General features: G+C 47.2%; 3 protein-coding genes across 5 annotated transcripts; 1 reads left to right on the forward strand and 2 right to left on the reverse strand.

Annotated features, from left to right (window-relative positions):
- Positions 1-663, reverse strand: LOC141032917 (uncharacterized). The gene has a single exon (XM_073506257.1). The coding sequence runs from the start codon at positions 661-663 to the stop codon at positions 1-3; it is 663 nt and encodes a 220-aa protein (XP_073362358.1).
- An 11914-nt stretch (positions 664-12577) lies between these two features.
- Positions 12578-17575, reverse strand: LOC109752153 (probable receptor-like protein kinase At1g11050). The gene has a single exon (XM_020311030.4). The coding sequence runs from the start codon at positions 17423-17425 to the stop codon at positions 15494-15496; it is 1932 nt and encodes a 643-aa protein (XP_020166619.1). The 5' UTR covers positions 17426-17575; the 3' UTR covers positions 12578-15493.
- LOC109752154 (MADS-box transcription factor 4) lies at positions 13065-15347 on the forward strand. Of its 3 annotated transcripts, XM_040387204.3 has the most exons (8): positions 13065-13344; positions 13472-13538; positions 13631-13692; positions 13810-13909; positions 14015-14044; positions 14176-14220; positions 14283-14373; positions 14975-15347. In XM_040387204.3, exons 1-8 carry the CDS (start codon positions 13157-13159, stop codon positions 15034-15036), a joined length of 645 nt encoding a protein of 214 aa, XP_040243138.1. In that variant the 5' UTR covers positions 13065-13156; the 3' UTR covers positions 15037-15347. The 3 variants fall into 3 exon arrangements, 2 of the variants coding, with proteins under 2 accessions (XP_040243138.1, XP_020166620.1); XR_012183424.1 differs by having other exon boundaries at positions 14176-14373; XM_020311031.4 differs by lacking the exon at positions 14283-14373.
- Positions 17576-21327: the final 3752 nt, after the last annotated feature.

Consider the following 21327-nt stretch of genomic DNA (forward strand, 5'->3'; position numbering starts at 1 on the left):
CTACTTCAGCTTCGTCATCCGGCGCTCCTCAAGTTTGAGGTACGCGACGACGCGCTGGAAGGTGGGTTGCTGCAGCAGGGTGAGGTTGGACGCCGCGTTGCCAAAGTCCTCATTAAGTCCGGCGGTGAGGGTGCTCAGCATGAGGTCGTCAGAGACCTTAGCGCCGATGTCGCGAAGCTCGTCGGCGAGCATCTTGAGCCTCATGCAGTACTCGTCGATGGTGGAGTTGTCCTGGTGACAGCCGAAGAACTCCTGCTGCAAGAAAACAAGGCGCTGGAGTTTGTTGTCGGTGAAGAGCGCGTTGATCTTGGCCCACACGGTGTAGGCGTCGTCGTCCTCGGCGGCGACCGTGTGGAAGATGTCCTTCGAGACCGTCTGGTAGAACCAACGAATGATCGTGGCCTCGATGGCGGACCACTCCGGGTCGCCGCGCATGTACGCGTTGTCCACGGAACCGTCAATATGCTCGGTGAGATAGTACTCACGGAAGACGAGGTTGAAGTAGGTCTTCCACGCGTAGTACGACGTGCTGGAGCTGTCGAGACGGATGGGGACCCGGGCCTCAATATTGAGGTCACGGATGACGGCGGCGGAGGGCTCGGGACCAGCGAACGGGTTGGACGAGTGGGTGGTGGAGGAGCCGGGGGAGGAGGGCCACGACATGGCGGCGGCGTGCGGGGTAGCGGCTAGGGTTAGGGTTGGGAGAGGAGGGAGCAGCAGCGGCGGGGCGCGGCTGAAGGAAATATGCCCTAGAGGCAATAATAAAGTTATTATTTATTTTCTTATTTCATGATAAATGTTTATTATTCATGCTAGAATTGTATTAACCGGAAACTTGATACATGTGTGAATACATAGACAAACAGAGTGTCACTAGTATGCCTCTACTTGACTAGCTCGTTGATCAAAGATGGTTAAGTTTCCTAACCATAGGCATGAGTTATCATTTGATTAATGGGATCACATCATTAGGAGAATGATGTGATTGACTTGACCCATTCCGTTAGCTTAGCACTTGATCGTTTAGTTTACTGCTATTGCTTTCTTCATGACTTATACATGTTCCTATGACTATGAGATTATGCAACTCCCGATTATCGGAAGAACACTTTGTGTGCTACCAAACGTCACAACGTAACTAGGTGATTATAAAGGTGCTCTACGGGTGTCTCCGATGGTACTTGTTGGGTTGGCATAGATCAAGATTAGGATTTGTCACTCCGATTGTCGGAGAGGTATCTCTGGGCCCTCTCGGTAATGCACATCACTATAAGCCTTGCAAGCAATGTGACTAATGAGTTAGTTGCGGGATGATGCATTACGGAATGAGTAAAGAGACTTGCCAGTAACGAGATTGAACTAGGTATTGAGATACCGACGATCGAATCTCGGACAAGTAACATATCGATGACAAAGGGAACAACGTATGTTGTTATGCGGTTTGACCGATAAAGATCTTCGTAGAATATGTAGGAGCCAATATGAGCATCCAGGTTCCGCTATTGGTTATTGACCGGAGACGTGTCTCGGTCGTGTCTACATAGTTCTTGAACCCGTAGGGTCCGCACGCTTAAAGTTCTGTGATGATCGGTATTATGAGTTTATGTGATTTGATGTACCGAAGGTAGTTCGGAGTCCTGGATGAGATCAGGGACATGACGAGGAGTCTCGAAATGGTCGAGACGTAAAGATCGATATATTGGACGACTATATTCGAACATCGGAAAGGTTCTGAGTGATTCGGGTATTTTCGGGGGTACCGGGGAGTTAATTGGGCCTCATGGGCCTTAGTGGGAGAAGAGGAGGGCGGCCAGGGCAGCCGCGCGCCCCCTCCCCCTCTAGTCCGAATTGGACAAGGAGGGGAGCGACGCCCCCTTTTTTCCTTCTCCTCCTCTCTCCCTTCCTTCCCTCACCTACTCCAACAAGGAAAAGGAGCAGTCCTACTCCCTATGGGAGTAAGACTCCCCCCTTGGCGCGCCCTGCTCCTGGCCGGCCGCATCCCCCTTGCTCCTTTATATACGAGGGCAGGGGGCACCTCTAGACACACAAGTTGATCTGTTGATCTATTCCAGCCGTGTGCGGTGCCCCCTCCACCATATTCCACCTCGATCATATCGTAGCGGTGCTTAGGCGAAGCCCTGCGTCGGTAGCAACATCATCACCGTCATCACGCCGTCGTGCTGACGGAACTCTCCCGTGAAGCTCTGCTGGATTGAAGTTCGCGGGACGTCATCAAGCTGAACGTGTGATGAACTCGGAGGTGTCGTACGTTCGGTACTTGGATCAGTCGGATCATGAAGACGTACGACTACATCAACCGCGTTGTGCTAACGCTTCCGCTTTCAGTCTATGAGAGTACGTGGACAACACTCTCCCCTCTCGTGCTATGCATCACCATGATCCTGTGTGTGCGTAGGAATTTTTTTGAAATTACTATGTTCCCCAACAGTGGTATCAGAGCCAGGTTTTATGAGTAGATGTTATATCACGAGTAGAACACAAGTGATTTGTGGGCGATACAAGTCATACTGCTTACCAGCATGTCATACCTTGGTTCAGCGGTATTGTTGGATGAAGCGGCCCGGACTGACATTACGCGTACGCTTACGCGAGACTGGTTCTGCCGACGTGCTTTGCACACAGGTGGCTGGCGGGTGTCAGTTTCTCCAACTTTAGTTGAACCGAGTGTGGCTACGCCCGGTCCTTGAGAAGGTTAAAACAGCACTAACTTGATGAACTATCGTTGTGGTTTTGATGCATAGGTAAGAACGGTTCTTGCTCAGCCCGTAGCAGCCACGTAAAACTTACAACAACAAAGCAGAGGACGTCTAACTTGTTTTTGCAGGGCATGTTGTGATGTGATATGGTCAAGGCATGATGCTATATTTTATTGTATGAAATGATCATGTTTTGTAACCGAGTTATCGGCAACTAGCAGGAGCCATATGGTTGTCGCTTTATTGTATGCAAAGCAATCGCCCTGTAATTGCTTTACTTTATCACTAAGCGGTAGCGATAGTCGTAGAAGCAATAGTTGGCGAGACGACAACGATGCTACGATGGAGATCAAGGTGTCGCGCCGGTGACGATGGTGATCATGACGGTGCTTCGGAGATGGAGATCACAAGCACAAGATGATGATGGCCATATCATATCACTTATATTGATTGCATGTGATGTTTATCCTTTATGCATCTTATTTTGCTTTGATTGATGGTAGCATTATAAGATGATCTCTCACTAAATTTGAAGATAAAAGTGTTCTCCCTGAGTATGCACCGTTGCCAAAGTTCATCGTGCCGAGACACCACGTGATGATCGGGTGTGATAAGCTCTACGTTCATCTACAACGGGTGCAAGCCAGTTTTGCATACGCAGAATCCTCGGGTTAAACTTGACGAGCCTAGCATATGCAAATATGGCCTCGGAACACTGAGACCGAAAGGTCGAGCGTGAATCATATAGTAGATATGATCAACATAGTGATGTTCACCATTGAAAACTACTCCATCTCACGTGATGATCGGACATGGTTTAGTTGATTTGGATCACGTGATCACGTAGATGATTAGAGGGATGTCTATCTAAGTGGGAGTTCTTAAGTAATATGATTAATTGAACTTAAATTTATCATGAACTTAGTACCTGATAGTATTTTGCTTGTCTATATTGATTGTAGATAGATGGCCCGTGCTGTTGTTCCGTTGAATTTTAATGCGTTCCTTGAGAAAGCAAAGTTGAAAGATGATGGTAGCAATTACACGGACTGGGTCCATAACTTGAGGATTATCCCCATTGATGCACAGAAGAATTACGTCCTGGAAACACCGCTGGGTGCCAGGCCTGCTGCAGATGCAACTAACGACGTTAAGAACGTCTGGCAGAGCAAAGCTGATGACTACTCGATAGTTCAGTGTGCCATGCTTTACGGCTTAGAACCGGGACTTCAACGACGTTTTGAACGTCATGGAGCATATGAGATGTTCCAGGAGTTGAAGTTAATATTTCAAGAAAATGCCCGAATTGAGAGATATGAAGTCTCCAATAAGTTCTACAGCTGCAAGATGGAGGAGAATAGTTCTGTCAGTGAACATATACTCAAAATGTCTGGGTATAACAATCACTTGATTCAACTGGGAGTTAATCTTCCGGATGATAGTGTCATTGACAGAATTCTTCAATCACTGCCACCAAGCTACAAGAGCTTCGTGATGAACTATATTATGCAAGGGATGGATAACACAATTCCCGAGCTCTTCGCAATGCTAAAGGCTGCGGAGGTAGAAATCAAGAAGGAGCATCAAGTGTTGATGGTCAACAAGACCACCAGTTTCAAGAAAAAGGGCAAAGGGAAGAAGAAGAAGGGGAACTTCAAGAAGAACGGCAAACAAGTTGCTGCTCAAGAGAAGAAACCCAAATGTGGACCTAAGCCTGAGACTGAGTGTTTCTACTACAAGCAGACTGGTCACTGAAAGCGGAACTGCCCTAAATATTTGGCGGTTAAGAAGGATGGCAAGGTGAACAAAGGTATATGTGATATACATGTTATTGATGTGTACCTTACTAGAGCTCGCAGTAGCACCTAGGTATTTGATACTGGTTCTGTTGCTAATATTTGCAACACGAAACAGGGACTACGGATTAAGTGAAGACTGGCTAAGGACGAGGTGACGATGCGCGTAGGAAATGGTTCCAAAGTCGATGTGATCGCCGTCGGCACGCTACCTCTACATCTACCTTCGGGATGAGTTTTAGACCAAAATAATTGTTATTTGGTGCCAACATTGAGCATGAACATTATATCTGGATCTTGTTTGATGCGAGATGGTTATTCATTTAAATCTGAGAATAATGGTTGTTCTATTTATATGAGTAATATCTTTTATGGTCATGCACCCTTGAAGAGTGGTCTATTTTTGTTAAATCTCGATAGTGGTGATACACATATTCATAATGTTGAAGCCAAAACATGCAGAGTTGATAATGATAGTGCAACTTATTTGTGGCACTGCCCTTTGGGTCATATTGGTGTAAAGCGCATGAAGAAACTCCATACTGATGGACTTTTGGAATCACTTGATTATGAATCACTTGGTACTTGCGAACCATGCCTCATGTGCAAGATTACTAAAACTTCGTTCTCCGGAACAATGGAGCGAGCAACAGATTTATTGGAAATCATACATACTGATGTATGTGGTCTGATGAATATTGAGGCTCGCGGCGGGTATCGTTATTTTCTTACCTTCACAGATGATTTGAGCAGATATGGGTATATCTACTTGATGAAACATAAGTCTGAAACATTTGAAAAGTTCAAAGAATTTCAGAGTGAAGTGGAAAATCATCGTAACAAGAAAATAAATTTTCTACAATCTAATCGTGGAGGAGAATATTTGAGTTACGAGTTTGGTCTCCATTGAAACAATGGGGAATAGCTTCGCAACTCACGCCACCTGGAAAACCACAGCGAAATGGTGTGTCCGAACGTCGTAACCGCACTTTATTAGATATGGTGCAATCTATAGACATGAGTTGTCATTTGATTAACGGGATCACATCATTAGGAGAATGATGTGATTGACTTGACCCATTCTGTTAGCTTAGCACTTGATCGTTTGGTTTACTGCTATTGCTTTCTTCATGACTTATACATGTTCCTATGACGACGAGATTATGCAACTCCCGATTACCGGAGGAACACTTTGTGTGCTACCAAACATCACAACGTAACTAGGTGATTATAAAGGTGCTCTACATGTGTCTCCGATGGTACTTGTTGGGTTGGCATAGATCAAGATTAGGATTTGCACTCCGATTGTCGGAGAGGTATCTCTGGGCCCTCTCGGTAATGCACATCACTATAAGCCTTGCAAGCAATGTGACTAATGAGTTAGTTGCGGGATGATGCATTACGGAACGAGTAAAGAGATTTGCCGGTAACGAGATTGAACTAGGTATTGAGATACCGACGATCGAATCTCGGACAAGTACATACCGATGACAAAGGGAACAACGTATGTTGTTATGCGGTTTGACCGATAAAGATCTTCGTAGAATATGTAGGAGCCAATATGAGCATCCAGGTTCCGCTATTGGTTATTGACCGGAGACGTGTCTCGGTCATGTCTACATAGTTCTCGAACCCGTAGGGTCCGCACGCTTAAAGTTCTATGACGATCGGTATTGTGAGTTTATGTGATTTGATGTAGCGAAGGTAGTTCAGAGTCCCTGATGAGATCGGGGACATGGCGAGGAGTCTCGAAATGGTCGAGACGTAAAGATCGAGATATTGGATGACTATATTCGGACATCGGAAAGGTTCCGAGTGATTCGGGTATTTTTGGGGTACCAGGGAGTTAATTGGGCCTCATGGGCCTTAGTGGGAGAAGAGGAGGGGCGGCCAGGGCAGCCGGCGCCCCCTCCCCCTCTAGTCCGTATTGGACAAGGAGGGGGGCGGCGCCCCCCTTTTTCCTTCTCCTCCTCTCTCCCTTCCTTCCCTCTCCTACTCCAACAAGGAAAAGGAGTCCTACTCCCCCTTGGCACGCCCTCCTCCTGGCCGGCCGCCTCCCCCCTTGCTCCTTTATATACGGGGGGCAGGGGGCACCTCTAGACACACAAGTTGATCAGTTGATCTATTCCAGCCGTGTGCGGTGCCCCCCTCCACCATATTCCACCTCGGTCATATCGTAGCGGTGCTTAGGCGAAGCCCTGCGTCGGTAGCAACATCATCACCGTCATCACGCCGTCGTGCTGACGGAACTCTCCCGTGAAGCTCTGCTGGATCGGAGTTCGCGGGACGTCATCGAGTTGAACGTGTGCCGAACTCGGAGGTGCCATACGTTCGGTACTTGGATCGGTCGGATCGTGAAGACGTACGACTACATCAACCGCGTTGTGCTAACGCTTCCACTTTCGGTCTACGAGGGTACGTGGACAACACTCTCCCCTCTCGTTGCTATGCATCACCATGATCCTGCGTGTGCGTAGGAATTTTTTTAAAATTACTACGTTCCCCAACAGCGGCTGCAGCGGGAGATGGCGCGGCGGTTGGCGAAGCGGCGGCGTGATGGAAAAAGGCAGAGCGACTGGCGAAGCGGCGGCTGGCGCGATGGAAAAAGCTGGGCGGCGGCGGCGCGATGGAAAAAAGGCAGAGCGGCACGTGATGGAAAAAGCTGGGCGGCGCGATGGAAAAAAGGCAAAGCTAGCTAGCTACTGGTCAATGCGGTCAAGGCTACAGCTAGCTAGCACGAGGCGCGCGGCTGGTCGAGCAGAGAAGCGGCACGAGGCGCGCGGGTTGCGGAAGCGAGGATTGGGCGCAGCGGCGGCGGCGCAGGGAGGCGCGGCGGCGGCGGCGGACGACCCTAGGGTTAGACCGGAGAGGATGATACCATGTAGACAGATAATTTACAATACGATGTATTGATTTGGGGTGCTGATGCACGCATATATAATACAAGGGAAGGCCTCTACCTCAACTATACAAGACTAGGAGGTGGGCCACAATTTCAATACACATGCAGTATAAAATACATACTCAACAGTTTCTTCATTGAGTGTTGATGCTCCACACATGCAGATGGGCGCTAGGCCAACCGAATGGAGATGCTTGTTGTTGGCCGGTTGCGGTGAAGCATCAGATTATTTTTCTTCTTTTGCTATGGGAGCATCACACTATCTTGCGGTGCTTGCTCTTACGGGGGGATGAGGATGAGATGCGACGGAAGGAAGGAAATCACTGCCCAAGATTGCTGAGGCGACTGTCGGCCCACTGTATGATCCAGTGCCTTCCAAACAGCTCCTACTCCAGACCTGTTTCCATAATCTCTACTATTAAGGGGGATCGAACGTCGTGATGGTTCGACCTCGTTCGATCCCCACCTCCCTTCTACGACAACCATTTGTGCGATGGGCCACGCCCGCAGAAAAAATCGACGATAGAAAAACCTCGCGATCTATAGCAGCGAAAACCAGAAGAAAAAAAAACCCGCACGTCCTCCACTTCTCCCACGATCTTCATCCGCAGATCTCTCTCCCGAGTCCCGAACCACCCAGCCGGCAACCCTGCACTCTCCCTCTCATGCGCCGCGTATCTCATCTCGGCCTTGACCTCAACCCGCCTCTCCACTGTTGGTGGCTCGTATGGATGGCTGCGGGCGTCATGCAAGCGGAAGAGCGCCCTCGGAGGTGGTGGCAGTATCGGCCTTGTCCTGGGAGGATAGGTCTTTCTTGGACGATGACCTCAATGACGGCCCAGCACGTGGTGTCGTGATCTTGCAGGAGTGTGTGTCAATAGCATCGGCGGCTCGGGGGTAGCTGGGCCGCGCAGCAGTCGATCAGGGCGGCGACGATGGCCTCGTCCCGGGACATCGACCGATCTGGCAGTGGGATCATGGGCCGTCGCTGGTGGTGAGGACAAGCTCAAAAGAACCACTGTGAGGACCTTGTTCAGCGGCACTCCTCCGGCAAGGGCAGGTTGGAGATATTTGAGATGTGTCCTCTCCGCCTTCAAGAAAGATTTTGTGATGTGCTTGGTGACTCTCCGCCTCCAAGAAAGATTTTGTGATGTGCTTCTTGGTGATTAAGTATGCGATTCTTTGTTTTGCAATATATTCAGCACTGTTATTTGTTCATGTTATTAGCTGCCAATCTGAGACGTGGGCAAAAGAAACAACGGTGATGCACACAACCCTACACATCGCCACACGTTGTCGGTCAAGTGTGCAACAGCGGCTGCTCCATCATGGAATCAAATGAATGAGGTCTTTTTCCCCTTTCCAAATTCTGGAATCTTCCACTTCTATAGAATCCGACCAGCTGTTCTTACTTGTTAATCAAATGTTTGAATCAGTAAGGGTGCAGCAACTGTTCTATACATTAGTTCATCCATCTAATATAGAATCAATACTTTATACCCCCCTCATATCCCACTCTTTTCATCACACAATTCAGTAGAAATCCTCTTCGCGTGTATCTTGCCAAATTGACCTCATAAATTCAAGCCAAAGACTGTACTGGCAACAATTGTAAATTCAGAAAATGGGAAGAAAATAAACCTGCTGATACGGCAATCAGAACAGAGAGTTATGCACATGTTTCTTTACTTTTCGAGTACTTTTGCACCATCAATTATCAGTTGTGATCACTCAGTTCTCTAATGAAGTTGCTTGTTGATTTTGGTCGTCGTTTCCAGTTTGCCCTGTCATCTTGCTAATATTTGCCCTGTCATCTTGCTAATAATGCAGTCAACTTTATTTCGCTTTAAGCATCATCGATCATTCAATCCCGGGAGTGAACAGTATCACAATTTAAAATAGTAAACAAATTCAAAAAATTCCATTTTTTTGTGATGAAATATACTTGAGTGTGATGTCCGTGCCAAATTTGGAGAAGTTTGAACATTCGAGGAGCTCGTGTCAAAAAAATCAAATTCGGGGCTGAGAGAAACCTTTGGAAAACAACACTATTCATGCCTGGATTTGTCTTTTTTGCTGCGCGCTACTCGAATGCCCAAACATCACCAAATTTTGCATGAACATCACGCACATGCGCACCTTGCTTGCACAAAAAAATCGGATTTTTTGACACTTTTTTCTATTTTTAATCATGGTACTGTTCACCGGGCTCATTTGAGCCCGGGGATCAAAGGGGATTTCCTGGACTTTGTGCGCTAATGTGCTTCCTTTGTTTCCTGTGGGGTTCTAAGTCAAAACATGAGGCAAATGCTGATAAATAATAATGTTGGTGTAATGCCTTTCTCGGAAACATAAAAATGTACTTGTCAGGTTCTACAAACAATAAAGATTCTTATTTTTTTGCTATACAAGCGCTTATGTGCCATATTCTTTTATTAGCATACAAGGGGAAAGCATAAGGGAGAAGGGGACTCCATAAAGAAAGAACAAGAAGGTGACCCTGAAAAATAAGCAGCTGGAGAACACCAAGCTTATTGTGGAATTTGTAAACAAAATGTTGTCAATACCTGAGAAAATTGCTGGAGCATACAAGGGGAAAGCATAAGGGAGAAGGGGACTCCATAAAGAAAGAACAAGAAGGTGACCCTGGAAAATAAGCAGCTGGAGAACACCAAGCTTGTTGTGGAATTTGTAAACAAAATGTTGTCAATACCTGAGAAAATTGCTGGTGAGAACATCACGCATGATCTCCTTATAGTTTTTAAATGAACTTGTATGTTTATCTTTTTTTCACTAGAATACTAAATAATGGGGCATAGATATTTGAGAAGGCTTAGTGCAATTAATCTCTTTATCTTGTAGTACTTTACACATGGATTCCATTATCGAAACAGGAGATCCTAGCAATAGAAAATCATAGATGTGTACTATATTGTTGGCCAAAGGTTAACCATATGTACTATGCTGACTTCTTTATATTTATAGCATTTGAGATGGTTGTCTTGTCAATGCTACAAATTGGTATTTCTACTTCTAGAAAAACACATATTAGTTTTCCAAATAACTGCTATTGACCTTACATGATTCTTTGAGGTCTTACTAATTTATATTTGTTAGGACATACACTTGAACATTTATAGTAAGTATCATACTTTGTTTGTTGGAAAGTGATACAAACCAACGTGGATAGTGCTATTGTTCCTATGCATAGGCCAAATTAGTCATGGCTATTATAGACTTCCAATTCTTATAGCACTACACTAAATGAATGGGGTTACTCACTGTTTCAGAGGAGTTTGTCAATAATTTGGCTATGTGGTGTCGAAGTATTCCCCCATGAGGCTACACCTTCAAGGGTGACACTAAGCAAGCATTCAGATGCACAGATATAAGAGAAGCTCAATCGGTACGTAGAAGTTGTGTTGCAGACGATGAGGCCATGGGGTTAAATTTGCCTCCTCAAGTTGAGCAAGAAGCATGATGTCATTAATGAGATGTTCACAACATTTCTTAAAAGTTTATTTGATGGTGTGGCATATTTGTTTCTTGTTAAGTTTTCTGTATATTTCTATATTTATTTGTACAAAATGGAAGCTCCAGATGAACTCCATATACTCTTCCAACTTCATTCAATAAGATTAAAGTATGCAATATGTTTTTGAATAGTACATGTACTATATATTTTGAATAGTATATATATATATATATATATATATTCAAATGGTATTAAAATTCTTTCCTTATAGAGGAATAAATTCATTTGCATGGTAAAAATATTCCAAAGCAATATCATTGTCATTGGATTCACTAAGTCATGCATTATCAACGGTGGCAGAGGCGAAGAAAATGTTGTTATGAGATTACAAGAGTTTAAGTTGTGCTAGCACTGCCTAAATTTGTGGTGTGGAGCCATGAGGTCTACATGACATCAGTAGGTTGCTAGCACTGCCTAAATTTGTTGTTCCGTGGCAACACACGGGTATTCAGCTAGTACTGTAATAGTATGGGGACTTGGAATGGCCGTGTGACCATGCGGTGGGGAGGGAGCGAGCCTCTGATCAGATTGATTGATTGATTGATTGATTGATTGATTGATGCACTCTTGTCCCTCTCACTTCTTCTTTTCCCCGTTGGCAAAGAGAAACGGACATGACAGCCACCTACAAATTGTGCTTAACTTTTGTGTTTTCTCTAAAATAGAAATCCGTGGAAGAGCCCATTGCTAAAAAAACAAGGAAATGACCACGATACTCATAATATCTTTCTTTTTTTGCGGGGTGAGATACTCATAATATTTTATTTTATTTTCTTACATTAAGAGATGATAAGTTACTTCCTCCATCTCCCGTAAAAAAAAAAAGTTACTTCCTCCATCTCCCAAAACACGGCTTATAAATTACAACTTTTATGCTTAACTTTTGTGTTGGTCAAACTATGCAAAAGTGTGGCCAACATTATAGATAAAACTGTTAACAACTACTCCCTCCATCCGAAAATACTTTTCATCAAAATGGATAAAAAAGGATGTATCTGGAACTAAAATACGTCTAAATACATCTTCTTTTATTCATTTTGATGACAATTATTTCCAGACGGAGGGGGTACGAGCATGCTACTTGATCTAAACGCTCTTACATTTTTAGTAGTGGTCTAAACGCTTTGACATTTCTTTACAGAGGAAGTACTCTCTCCGTCCCATAATATAAGAACCCTTTTTACACTAGTGTAGTGTCAAAAACGTTCTTATATTATGGGACAGAGGGAGTACAATACAAAATTAGTATGATTAAATACAGAATAAAGTGTATTTTTTATTTCTACTTGGTGTAGTTGTTGATATTTTTTTCCTATTTGACTTGAGACAAAATTATAGACCTTCTTTGGGAAGACGGGGGGAGCGCTCAAACGATGAAGTTCCACTAATATCTCACTTGCACCTTAACTTGATTGGGAATATTGTATGCCTCGTACCGTTGAACGGAGGGAGTACCGCTACAGCCTACAAGATTGAAATTGCTTTGCGTCCGACGTGCATACGATTTCTGATAAAATGAAGCTTGTTCAAGTACAATGTTATTCCATCGTCGTACAAGCATTGTATTAAAAATTGTCGGGCTATAGCACTGCTCCTAAAAAATAAAAGCCAAGGACCACGCGGAATATGTGGTAAGCAATTTCCGAATGGAAATTAAATTATGATGATTTAGGTAGTTAGCTCTACTTTCCAAAAGTACATGATCCAAGAGAAAAATTACTGACCCATAATAAAAGAAGAAAGGACGCTCCCCGCAAAAATAAAGGGGAAAGGGATAAAAGAGAAAAAATAGGAGGAAAGAGAGAGACATGGGGAGAGCGCGTGAAGTGTCCGCCGATCAAAGGGGAGCCCCTTCCCTCCAACGCAAGCGAGCCAGGGTCAGCTAAAATCCAACCGCAACGAACCAAAGCAGAGCACGCGAGCAGTTTCCATTTCCGGCCATCCAACCCTGGGGCGAGCCGAAAGCCCCCTCACCTCCATTCCCTCCATGGCAGCCACCCTCCTTTACTCCTCCCATCCTCCCCCAGCCATGGCATTCATTCACGCCCGCCCATAAAGATCGCCACCACCACAGGCCGCTGCTGCTCCCAAGCGCCCACACTCCACAGAGACAAGGGAGGAGGAGAGGGAGGAGTCCTCTGGGTCTGGGTCTTGGGTGCTCCTGGGTCCTCTTTCTTTCTACCCGGCGAGCGAGCAGCTTGTTGAGATGGGGCGCGGGAAGATCGAGATCAAGAGGATCGAGAACTCGTCCAACCGCCAGGTGACCTTCGCCAAGCGCCGGGCCGGGCTGGTGAAGAAGGCCCGCGAGATCGGCGTGCTCTGCGACGCCGAGGTCGGCGTCGTCATCTTCTCCAGCGCCGGCAAGCTCTACGACTTCTGGACGCCCAAGACCACGTTAGTTGTTCTCCCGTTCCTCCCTCTCTCACCCTCTGTGCTTGCTTCTAGCCAAGGGCTCTGTTTCTTCTTCTTCTTCTTCTTTTTAAACCGGTCACGAAGCTCCTAGCTTTGCCTTTGCTGTCAGGCTGCCGAGGATCTTGGAGAAGTACCAGACCAACTCCGGCAAGATCCTCTGGGATGAGAAGCACAAGGTTCTTGCCTGATCTACCTCAGCAGTTTCTTTCAGCACACATCCAGTAAAAATGTTCAGAGTCTGAAAACCCTGGAAATGTTTCTTTTCCAGAGCATCAGCGCCGAGATCGACAGGGTGAAGAAGGAGAACGACAACATGCAGATCGAGCTCAGGCAAGTGTTGTTCCATCCAGCTTCCAGCTTCGATTTTATCTCTCTTTCCAATTCTATCTGCAGCTCTTCAATGTTTGTGTGAGTATGACTCGACTGCGGCGGCTGATGACAGTGCAGGCATATGAAAGGCGAGGATGTGAACTCCCTGCAGCCCAAGGAGCTGATCGCCATCGAGGAGGCGCTCACCAACGGCCAGACCAACCTCAGGGACAAGATGGTAATGCATGCTGGGTGTAGAAAATTCAGAGCTTGCAAGTGTTTCATCTTTGTTTTGTGGAATATTGTTGTCTGCCTCTGATGTTGGTGTGTCTCCTTGTTGCAGATGGACCACTGGAAGATGCACAGGAGGAATGTATGGACACTAAATTTACCACTGCGCTTTGCATTTCCTTCTGTACACCATGGAGTTTCTTGAAGAAGAATTTTGATCTTTTTTTGGCAAAGAAAATTCTGATCATGCTCCTCCTTTGTGATTTACCACAGGAGAAGATGCTGGAGGAGGAGCACAAGCTGCTGGCTTTGAGGATGGTAATTCTTGAGCACTTCCTTGCTTTCTTCAGTCTAGAATTAATCATCCTGCGGAACTGCAGACATGCATCAGCTTTTGCCAACTAGTGAAATGGAGCATAATCAGGGCATGTACAATGGTGGCATATGGATACAGATGGCTCATGACAAAAAGTAATTTGAGGCGTATGTGTTGATTTTTTCTCTCCAATGCAAGCTACTACTAGTGGGCCTTATCAAAGAATAAAAAAGTGACTCTCACTACACATACATCCCTCCTCTCCACTTCAACTTTACGCATCGGACCACACTTTTTCTCTCTAAGCACTCTCCTCCTGGAGAGGATACCGCTTCCCCATCCGAACCTACTTTTTCTGTTATCCAATCCTACATGGCATGTGAGGCATCACCCTGGGGCTATGCATTGGCCATGCCCTCATATCCTCCAAGGGCATGATCTTGGTTTCAGTACAGTGTTGCTAATGCAGTTAGACCACTGGTCAGTACTTAATGTGGCTGATCAGAGTCATCTACTCAGCAACCAAATAACGCATCACTACATAGTTCCTTGCTGCATTATTTTTCAACACAGCATGCGTGTCTTCATACCCTGCAAACTGAATCACCTCTACCTAGTCCAATTGAATAACCGAAACTGTAATAACAGAATTCACTGCATAGGTTAAAAATTTCAGTGAATGGTAACCGCACTTTCTGCTTTGCTGACAAGTAACCCAAAAGCGAGAAATTGCTGAAGTTCTCCTCCTGTTTCCAGCACCAGCAGGACGACCTGAGCAGCGGCATGAGGGAGATGGAGCTCGGGTACCATCAGGGTAGGGATTTCACTTCCCAGATGCCGTTCACCTTCCGGCTGCAGCCCAGCCACCCCAACTTGCAGGAAGACAAGTAGGCCATCGAATCCTGCCGTGGCCTGTGTGAACTGAAGCTCCTCTACCTGCAGGCCACAACTGCTAGCTTCAATTTCCGTGTGCAACCTTAAATGTATCTTCCTTTTCATGTCTGGCCTGATGAACTTAACACCGCTAGTTGCTTCCCAACACATAACTTTTAACTAAGACAGTTCCTGTCCCTGTCAAGATGCTTGTATAATTGCTGCCTATCCTGATTACAGTGTGTCTTGTTAGTGATGATGGCCAAGGTGCGAAAGTAACAAAGTTTGATGTGAATGCCATTTTGGCCATTTGAATGCCTCATTCAGAAAGTCAATATAATCAAAGAAGTATCGACACACAACTCTGGACTTCAGTTGACCAGAACAAACACAAGAATTACATCACCTAAGCATGTCCCCATTATCCATTAAAGGGCCACTGATAGCCGGGGAAGCGCTGAAGTTGCTCCCAGCTTCGCTGAACATCAAAAAGTTGTGCCCAAATGGCAGCGGCCGATCTGGTATCTCTGGTATGTCCATGTCCCCCTCAAGCATCTTCACGGCCTCGGTGATGGTCGGTCGGAGCGCAACCATCACATGAGCGCAGAGGATTCCAACAAGAACAAACCTTTCGATGGCCTCACCTCTTGGGCTCTCGCACGTCGACAATGCATCGTCGAGCACCTCCCTTGACTGGCCAGCCTTGATGAGCGTCCACGCCCAGTCGGTGATCAGCACTGGCCCATTCGAAGCCGTCATGTCAAGCACATGCCGCCCACTCAATATCTCAAGCACCAGAACGCCGAAGCTGTAGACGTCGCTCTTCTCTGTCAATTGTCCATAGAGCGCGTACTCCGGCGCCAAGTAGCCATGTGTGCCGGCAACCCGCGTCGTGAGGTGAGACTGCCCTTCTCGGCTCCTCCTGGCTAGCCCGAAATCCGCCACGCGTGCCCGCATCTCATTGTCGAGCAATATGTTGGTCGCCTTGATGTCCCTGTGATAGATCGCAGGCTTGACACCATAATGCAGATATTCCAACCCCTTTGCCACATCCATTATTATGTTCCGACGTTGTGCCCATGTCAATGCCGCCCGCTTGCTGCTTCCTACTCTGTCCTGGAAGATGAACTCCTCGAGCGATCCATTGGGCATGAAGTCGTACACGAGGAACATCTGCTTCCCTTCCTCTATGTCGTCATCGACAATGCAGCAGCCACGCAGCGGCACCAGGTTCCGGTGCCGGAGGTGGCTGATGATCTCCACCTCGTTGGTGAACTCCTCGTCACCGCCGTCCATTTCTGGGTTGAGCATCTTCTTGACGGCAACCACAGACCCATCCGCGAGCACGCCGCGGTAGACAACTCCGAACCCACCGCGGCCGATGAGGTTTCGGTCCGCGAAGTTGTCCGTCCCCTTGGACAACTCGGCGATGTCGAACAGTATTGACCCGGTGTTGGGCCTTAGGTGCGGACGCCGGTCCTCCGACCCCTCCTCAGGGATGGTGTGGTTCCTCTTCTTCTTCTCGGCGTGCCTTGTCTTTCTCCAGACAAAGAATGCGAGGACTGACAGGAGGAGGATGAAGGCGATTGGGATGGTGGTGGCGTAGATGACTGCGTTGTTGGACTTGGAGTTGTGAGAGGGCGGGGTGGATATGCCGAGGCCGAGGATGCAATGGGCGGCGGTGGGGGAGGTGGGTCCCTCGACGCTGGAGATGCCGGCGGCGTACATGACGGTGAGGTAGAAGCAGTTGAGCTGCGATTCGGTCGTGGCGTTGGCGCTGGCGGCGATGAGGGGGGAGGTGGCGACGATGCCGGCGGTCTGGCAGCGGTCGCAGATCGGCATGGACGAGAGGTCGGGGCCGCAGGCGGCGTCCAGGCCCGCGACGGAGGCGTTCCCAACGACGGCCCTGTACTCGGCGGCGGTGGTGACGCCGGCGCAGAAGGACGGGGAGACGGCGAACTCGTCGGGGGACGGGAAGCAGGACTGCACGAGCGAGGCGCCCGGGAGCGAGGCCGGCGTCGACGCGACCGCCTCGGCGAAGTCGGCGAGGCAGGTGGCGGAGGCCGCCGCGGACGGGACGCGGAAGTGGCCCGTGGCGCGGAGCCGGCCGGCGAGGCCGATGCTGAAGACGGAGAGCAGCGTCTGGCAGCAGGCCGTCATGTTGGGCGCGGCCCCCGCGCACGGCGCGGGGTCCCACGGGAACGTGGGCACGTAGCTCAGGTCCAGCGGGCACGTCCCGTTGCCGCCGCCCGCCGCGGCCGCGCCGTCCGTCGAGCCGGCGAGCAGCAGCGCCAGGAGGAGCGGGAGGATCCGGAGGAGCCTCCGCGCCGGCATTTCGGCGAGCAGGTGGTGTGCGGGGGAGGGTGGACCAGGGGTCGGCGTCGGCTTACGTTGGGAGGAGAGCGCGAGAGGAGAAATACTCGAGCAGATAGCGGGGGGGAGAGAGTGGTTGGAGTAAAATGGGGCGTCTCCCTGCGCCAAGCCTTGCGTGTACGGAATAATTTATAAGTTTGCGCGAGGATATGGGCGCAGAGTATGACGGGTGGGGCCTGCGGGGTCGGGTGCGCCGGACCGATGGAGACGTGGGAGGGGTCTGGCTGGTTTGACCGGAAGGTGGCCGGAAGCGAAGAGGAGGTTGTGGTGGTGGCTGCGACTTCGCCGCTTTGTTTGACGTGGCGTGAACTGTGGATTAGTGAGTTTAATGCTTCTGCTAATGTAGACATCTGGCTCATCTGTTTGAAAACTACATAAACATTTTTTACGGGTTAAAGGTAGTTTTTATTAAAAAAAATTTGAATACGCACGAGTGTGCGTATCATATATTGAAGAAGGTAGTTTTTATTTCAAAACAATAGGACTACAGTATGCTAAGTACAAGACTATGAATGAAGGGGGGGGCTGTTGCAACCAGCACTCGGTGCTACGAGCCTTACCGGGACAATTAGCTGGACAGTGTGAAACCGTTTTCTGTGATCTGATCTCATGATCTTCACAGATTTGAACTCCCTTTGCATCTAACGCAAATTCTCTCTTACTTCAACACCATTCATAAGATTCTGTCACAACTTTCATCCTCCTACTCACCCTGCCTCCTGTTTTCAGTTTTGTCGATTTTTCCAGCATTCTTTTTTCTTGAAAATTGCCTCAGCTGCTCCATGTTTTATTAGTTTACTAAATAAAATGCAACTAGATCAAAAAATAACATTTCTTTGATTATCCAATAAGTTTTGATTTGGTTGGCATACACATTATACAATCCAATTTTTATATGTAATCACATTGGCAATAAAAAATGGCAAGTAAATCACGATAATTATGTATAAAATATTTATCCTCTATTACAAAAACATTTTATCCAATGAGATGGGGAAAACACGTGCATATAGACAAACTGCATTTGTCAGCATGGGAACAAATTTGGTGACCTCACACATGCTGAATACAATAACTAAAAGCAATTTGTCACCACAACCACTAATCCAACTTGTGATTTGTCTTTAACGATGTGTTTGTCTCGATAAGAGCTTTAGAGTAGATTCAACTTTTACTATGTGTCTCGACGGACTTTTTCTTTCACCATAAACTAGGCAATGGTATATCGGTTGCCACATTAGCAATGAGTAATTTTCGTTCTAACTTACGAGCATAGTTAGTTAGTCTGCATATAGAAGTTATCTGAAATCAAACTCCTGTATAGGGAAAAAATCAATATTCACAATGCGAAATCAATATAATTAGATGCACCATGAAATTAATTTTCATACTATATAACTTTAGTATCTTAGATGTTGAGATTTTTAGATTTAAATTTCATCAAACTTTGCATAGTTTGACTCAAACAAATCTTATGTGCAGAGTAAAATGAAATGAAGGGAGTACTAATTAGTCAATTTGATATTAAACGTCTATGTTGTTAGCAACTCAGAGAAAGAGGTGTGAAGTCTTATCAATATGCGATAGTATCACACATTCGAAATGATTTAGTGGTGAATCCAACCAAACAACTACAACATGATAATCACTAGTGACATGACAATTCGATTTTTACTACCCATGGCAAATCATGAAAAATATATCGACATGAGATGTTGTTTTGAAGCCTTCAAACAACGAATCCAATAGCAAAGATGTAACTGTGAGTCTGATTTGGAGTTTGAGAGATAAAAAATATATATTCAAAATCTATTAAAACCATGTCGATGTCACTACTTACATTGACTGGCATGTCCATATACGGGAGACTACAATAGAAATCTAGATAAAGGGATGTGAATTGTGCCATTTTGCCTTTTGCCTTTTTGTGACACTATGAATGTTGATTTTGTCTTTCTTGTTTCTCTACTATATTTTGGATTTTGATTTGAATTTTTTTACATATTTGTAGATACCTGTCTGTGAACATTCATAACTTTTCGGAAATTTTTGAGACACTGAAATATTTATATTTATTTCAAAAAATGAAATCATAGGAGCAGGAATCTCAGTTTTGCCCATTGGTATGTGTACCGGCATGTATCCCACCTGAAAACAATGAGCATGGGCAAGACTTCCACTCAAAAAATCATGAGCAAGACTTGGTGACATTTTGTATCCACGAGCAATGGTTATACATACCCTCAAAGTATATGGATAGGGCATGGGTATGAAATTGTGTCCATGGATAATCCAATGGACACCAAGAAGAAAACTAATAAATAAAAATAACTCCTATGACATGTGGGGTCAACATCCAACTCATAGGGCCCAACTCTAAACCCTATATTCTCTAAACTGACCATAGCTCATAGACCCGCTATGTGACTCCTTGAAATGATGAAATCTGACTCATCACCTCCGGACTCATTTTCAACTCTCGATCCAACGATCCCCAATTACCACATATGCCTCCCATCGCGTCGGGCTTCCACTGCTCATACTCCCTTTATGCCTCCAAGAGGCCACCCATCGGAGGAGACCGCATCGGCACTACATTGCTCACCCATCATCACTTGAACTTTAAACTCATTTCTCCATCTTTTACAAATTTAAATGCTATACATTGTAGCCGCCACCCATTAGATATCCTATAGCCGATGGGTATGGGAGCACCTGATATTAGAGCATCTACAGTCGGACCTCTCAAACCCGCCTCATACGTCCGGGCGGTCCACCCGGTCACTGCCCGATCACGATTTTTTAACCCAGACGGGCCCCTCAAACGGCCCTCAAACGCCTGGGCTAACCGGCACCCCCCCCCCCATATCCAGCCCAAATATGGGGCGGATATGGGGGCGACCGGGCACGCCCACCACGTCGGTCTGACGGCGGGGTCCCACGCGGAAGCGCCGGAAAACCCGGCGGTCCGACGGACGCGCGTCCGTCGCCGCGGTCTGAACAACGCGTGGCGCCCCTCCGGCTCGCCGCCCAAGACCAAATCCGGCTATTTAAGTCGGCTGGCGTCCCGCAACCCTAACCCATTCCCTCCACCCTCTCTGCGCCGCCAGTCCGAGCCCATCCACCTCCTCCCTCTCCCACTCCGTCGCTCTGTGTTGGGGAACGCAGTATTTCAAAAAATTTACCTACGATCACACAAGATCTATCTATGTGATGCATAGCAATGAGCGGGGAGAGTGAGTCTACGTACCCTTGTAGACCGAAAGCGGAAGCGTTAAGTAACACGGTTGATGTAGTCGAACGTCTTCGCGATCCAACCGATCAAGTACCGAACGCACGGCACCTCCGCGATCTACACACGTTCAGCTCGGTGATGTCCCTCGAACTTTAGATCCAGCTGAGGCCAAGGGAGAGTTCTGTCAGCACGACGGCGTGGTGACGGTGATGATGAAGTTACCGGCACAGGGCTTCGCCTAAGCACTACGACGATATGACCGAGGTGGGAAACTGTGGAGGGGGGCACCGCACACGGCTAAAGATCAACTTGTATGTCTATGGGGTGCCCCCTGCCCCCGTATATAAAGGAGCAAGGGGGAGGCCGGCCGGCCCTCATAGGGCGCGCCCAAGGGGGGCAATCCTACTCCCAGTAGGAGTTGGACCCCCCCCCCCTTTCCTAGTCCAACTAGGAGAAGAAGGAATGAGAGGGGAAAGAGAAGGAGGGGGCGCCGCCCCTCCCCCTAGTCCAATTCGGACTAGGCCCATGGGGGGGTGAGCGGCCAGCCCTTGGCTGCCCCTCTCTCTCTCCCCTAGGCCCAATAAGGCCCATTACTTCTCTAGTTCCGATAACCCTTCCGGCACTCCGA

The sequence above is a fragment of the Aegilops tauschii genome, chromosome 1 (genome assembly GCF_002575655.3).
Source record: "Aegilops tauschii subsp. strangulata cultivar AL8/78 chromosome 1, Aet v6.0, whole genome shotgun sequence".
Taxonomy (NCBI): Eukaryota; Viridiplantae; Streptophyta; class Magnoliopsida; order Poales; family Poaceae; genus Aegilops; species Aegilops tauschii.